The following is a 4,128-nucleotide window of genomic DNA, read 5'->3' on the forward strand; positions in this document are numbered from 1 at the left end:
TTATGTTTGAGGAGGGGAGCTCATAGAGAATTTTTTGTTTGTTTTTTTAGAAAAAGTATACCAAGTCAGTGATATACAAGGAGACTACAGAGAAAAGTAGCAATAAAATATTTAAGCTATGTATGAAAGGCACTATTTGACTTTCGACTAAAGACAGTCTTTTAAAAAAACCAACTTATTATTGAAAAGTCAAACTTAAGTGCCATGATGTTTCGATAAGGAGCAAAATTGGGAAAACTATTAGCAAACATGACTACTGTATTTGGGTTTTACTGGTTAAATAAGATAATCTGTTTAAATTAAGTGTTCCTTAGTCAATCACAGCCTGAAAGTCAGACTTAAAAAAAAAATTACACGTGTGCTTTTTTTTTTTCCTTATCTCTTCAACTTGGTTGAGAATTCCCAGAGAATCTTGAGACATACTTCAATTGCCGCATATGGTGGAAATGTAAAGAATAATGGTTGTTCACATATCATGACAATGCTACAAAATGTATGATAAGAATAGTTCAATGGTGAAGAAGCAAGGAGGATTTAACCCTATTACATTATCTCCATGGGATGCCTCCTGTTGGCAGCCTGAACCTACCTGACTGGTATCTATGGGGCATGGGATGAAAGATGCTTGGGAGAGGAACTGGGTGGTACCCAACAGATCTCGAATTCCTTCAGCATCACGTTTATACTCTTTGACAGGCTCCAATCTCATCTTTTCTTTTGGAAGTAAGGCTTCATAGCAAGGGGCATAGCCAGAGGGAGGCAGGAACTTAAATTCTCCATGACGTCCACCCAGCAGGAAACGGACTCTGTGTTATTTGGAGAGACCAGGAAGAGAGAGGTTAAAAAATAATATGCCAGCCTAAATAAGTGAAAGTTAAAGATCAGCTCCCCCCATCCAAATTATTTTTTTGGGAAGTGAATGATGTCAGATTCATCACAGTGAACACCCTAAAGTACACATCATAGTGAACACCCTAAATTGGAGATAAAGGCAAGTATCAGTTCATACTGCCCACAATTCTCAATTGACCACGTCAGCTAAGTGAAATGAAGATACATTAAAAATGAAGATACATTAAAACTACTAGATTTTTTCCTTTTGCTTAATTAGAGTATAATTGCTTTACAACGGTGTGCTAGTTTCTGCTGCACAGTGAAGTGAATCCACTACATGTATACATATATCCCCTTTCTCTTGGGCCTCCCTCCCAAGAGAGTGGGTGCCTCCTATCCCACCACCCCAGGTCATCAAAGAGCACTGAAAACAACCCAATCAAAACATGGGCAGAAGATCTAAATGGACAGTTCTCCAAAGAAGACATGTAGATGGCCAAGAGGCACAGGAAAAGATGCTCATCACCGCCAGTTATTGGAGAAATACAAATCAAAACTACAATGAGGTACCACTTCACACTCATCAAAATAGCCATCATCAAAAAAGTCTACAAACAATAGAGGCTGGAGAGGGTGTGGAGAAAAGGGAACCCTCCCACACTGTTGGTGGGAATGTAAATTGATACAGTCACTATGGAGAAGAGTATGGAGGCACTTAAAAAAGTAAAAATAGAAGTATCATATGATCCAGAAATCCCACTCCTGGGCATATATACCTTGAGAAAACCATAATTCAAAAAGACATGCACTCAATGTTCATTGCAGCACTATTTACAATAGCCAAGACATAGAAGCAACCTAAACGCCTATTGACAGATAAATGGATAAAGAAGATGTGGCACTTATATACAATGGAATATTACCCAGCCATAAAAAGGAATGAGACTGTGTCATTTGTAGAGATGTGGATAGACCTAGAATCTGTCATACAGAGTGAAGTGAGTTGGAAAGAAAAAAAAAAATCATATATTAAAATCACTAGATTTTAAAAAATCAAGTTCATCCTTACCCTAGTTGGAGAATCATTACTATAGATATCATTAATATAGATATTATTACTATAGTTTGAAAAGAGTAACAGTGATAATGCCAGATTCTGGAAAGATCACATTGAAACAACAGCATGAGAACTTCAAGTCTTTTTACTTGAGAGAGATTACTCACACAACAACGAAAGAAAACATGCTATAAATATTTGGGGAAAATAGGAAATTCCTAGTTTAAGGTGCAAAAAGATCAAGTAACAAGAGAATATTAAACAGAAATGGTATACATGGCGGGAGATGTTAATAGAAAAGATACACTGAAGAGGCTGCAGTTCCCAAAGCAGCCATATGAGGGAGACTGTGAGAAAGTATCAGCAGCTGGTTACAGCCATGGGGGGCCAAACGGGCCTCCAGTGTTTGCTCCCTAGGGTTCCAAGAGCCTTCTAGGGGGCACCACTGTCTTGTTGGCATCCCGGCCTAATGCCCTGGCCCACTCCAGCAGTGCCTACAGGGACCTCCCAAGGAAGGAAGAAGAATCCTTATGAGGCCACAGTCACGGCCGGCACTGATTACCAATAAGCTGAAATTTTAAAAATATTTTAATTTTGCATTCTGGCTGAATATCAGCCTCATATATATTGTTAAGTTAGGGTTAGAGCACAAAGTTCCTCTGCAAGGAGAGAGTGAAAGTGAAGTATTTCAACGTGACACTTTATAGGCTTTCAGGTTTGAGACTAGAAATACAGCTTTTGCAAATCATCTGTAAACCATATTAAATTGATGAGAAAATATGACGGTAACATTAAGTATTTAGGACATGACAAGACACACAGTCCTGCAGGGTCACCAATAATCTTACACAGGAAAAACCCATCCACATACACAGCAGCTACACGTATTCGCTCCCTCCCACTTCCCCTCAGCATAACCAACTATGATATTTACTGAGCCCACATGAACTGCACTGTTCTCCACACTGTGGATCCAGCAATAAATAGAGAATACCCTGTCCCTCGTGTCACAGAGCAGACATCCAACGAGGCAAGCAGTCATAACAACTGATGGGGAGACATTTGATGAGGGAATAAAGAGGGAGACTGAAACAACTCAGGGAAGGAGGGGGTGCTAGACTGGGGCCTAGAAAGGCTTCTCTGAGGGGGAGATATTTCTGTTAACCCTAAAGGAAAAGGAGAAGCCCATGAGTTCAGAATCTGAGGAAGGGCATTCTGGGTGAAAGGAACAACATGTGCAAAGGCCCTGAGGTAGGGAAGATGTGGGTGGAGGGCGGTGTGAGCGAGAACATGGGGAGCCCGAGGGGTAAGAGACGAGGTGGCAGGGGTAAATCAGGCAGGGTCTGTTTCTTTCAGGTGAGGAGCTTCTGAGGGATTTAAGGAGAAGAAACACAGGCTTCTTTTCACCGTTTCATGTAGACAGGTCTGGGGCCAATTAGGAGGCACCTGACATTAATCTAGTCCCAGTGAGAGATGAGGGTGGGTTGGAACAAGATGATGAAGACCAAGCTGGAAAGCAGTGGTTAGAGTCCAATTTTGTTTTGGAATTTGGCTTGTTAGGGCCTTTGTGTGTGGAGGGATATGTGGGAACGTTATGACCTAGCAAAGCTCTCACAGCAATACTCTCCACTAGGTCTCACTTCCTTTAACTGGAATATTCTAGTGGGGGGAAGCCTTGCAGCAGAGTCTCAGTGTTGGCTGAATAACTGTGATTATGAGCAGCTAATGGTAAAACTGGAAAAGAAAAGGCTCTCCAAGTAACAGACATTAAGTTTCTTCCCCCCTTCCCAACATAAACAAATTCTTTAAAATGTTGTTTTAAAATTAATTACAGAAATCATATGAAGCCTCCCACTTTCCCATTTTAAAGTACTAAACAACAATAATAGAGAATTAGAACCACAATTAGTCCCTGTGAGTGTTCCTACATTAACCGTTATATAACAGGACACAATCTATGGGTATTAAGAATATGAACAATGATATTAGAACAAAATTGAGTCATTAGCTTGCAATGTTACTAATTTAGTAAACCTTAAGGAAATAATAATTAGGCCTTAATATTTGTGAACTTTCCAAAATTCAGTTGCAACAGAACAGACTGGGTTACAGACATGCTGGAACATGCTGGAACTATGGGACAAAACTAAATCATTTTGAGCAAAGAATTTGTGTGGGAAGTTTTCTGCTTTTCCTTTCTGAGCATTCTTTTGGTGAAGAGCTGAACGCCCAAGAGG

The 4,128-nt window shown here is 40.1% G+C and overlaps 1 protein-coding gene across 1 annotated transcript in view; it reads right to left on the minus strand.

The window, feature by feature from the left end:
• The window catches only part of RYR3 (ryanodine receptor 3), a 567,299-nt gene that overhangs the window by 222,563 nt on the left and 340,608 nt on the right, over window positions 1-4,128 (minus strand). The window contains exon 20 of the mRNA XM_010844173.1: window positions 590-806. Within this exon, the coding sequence (XP_010842475.1) occupies window positions 590-806 (217 nt within the window). The remainder of the gene's footprint in view (window positions 1-589; window positions 807-4,128) is intronic.

This window comes from Bison bison, unplaced genomic scaffold (genome assembly GCF_000754665.1).
Source record: "Bison bison bison isolate TAMUID 2011002044 unplaced genomic scaffold, Bison_UMD1.0 scf7180017864197, whole genome shotgun sequence".
NCBI classification, from domain to species: domain Eukaryota; kingdom Metazoa; phylum Chordata; class Mammalia; order Artiodactyla; family Bovidae; genus Bison; species Bison bison.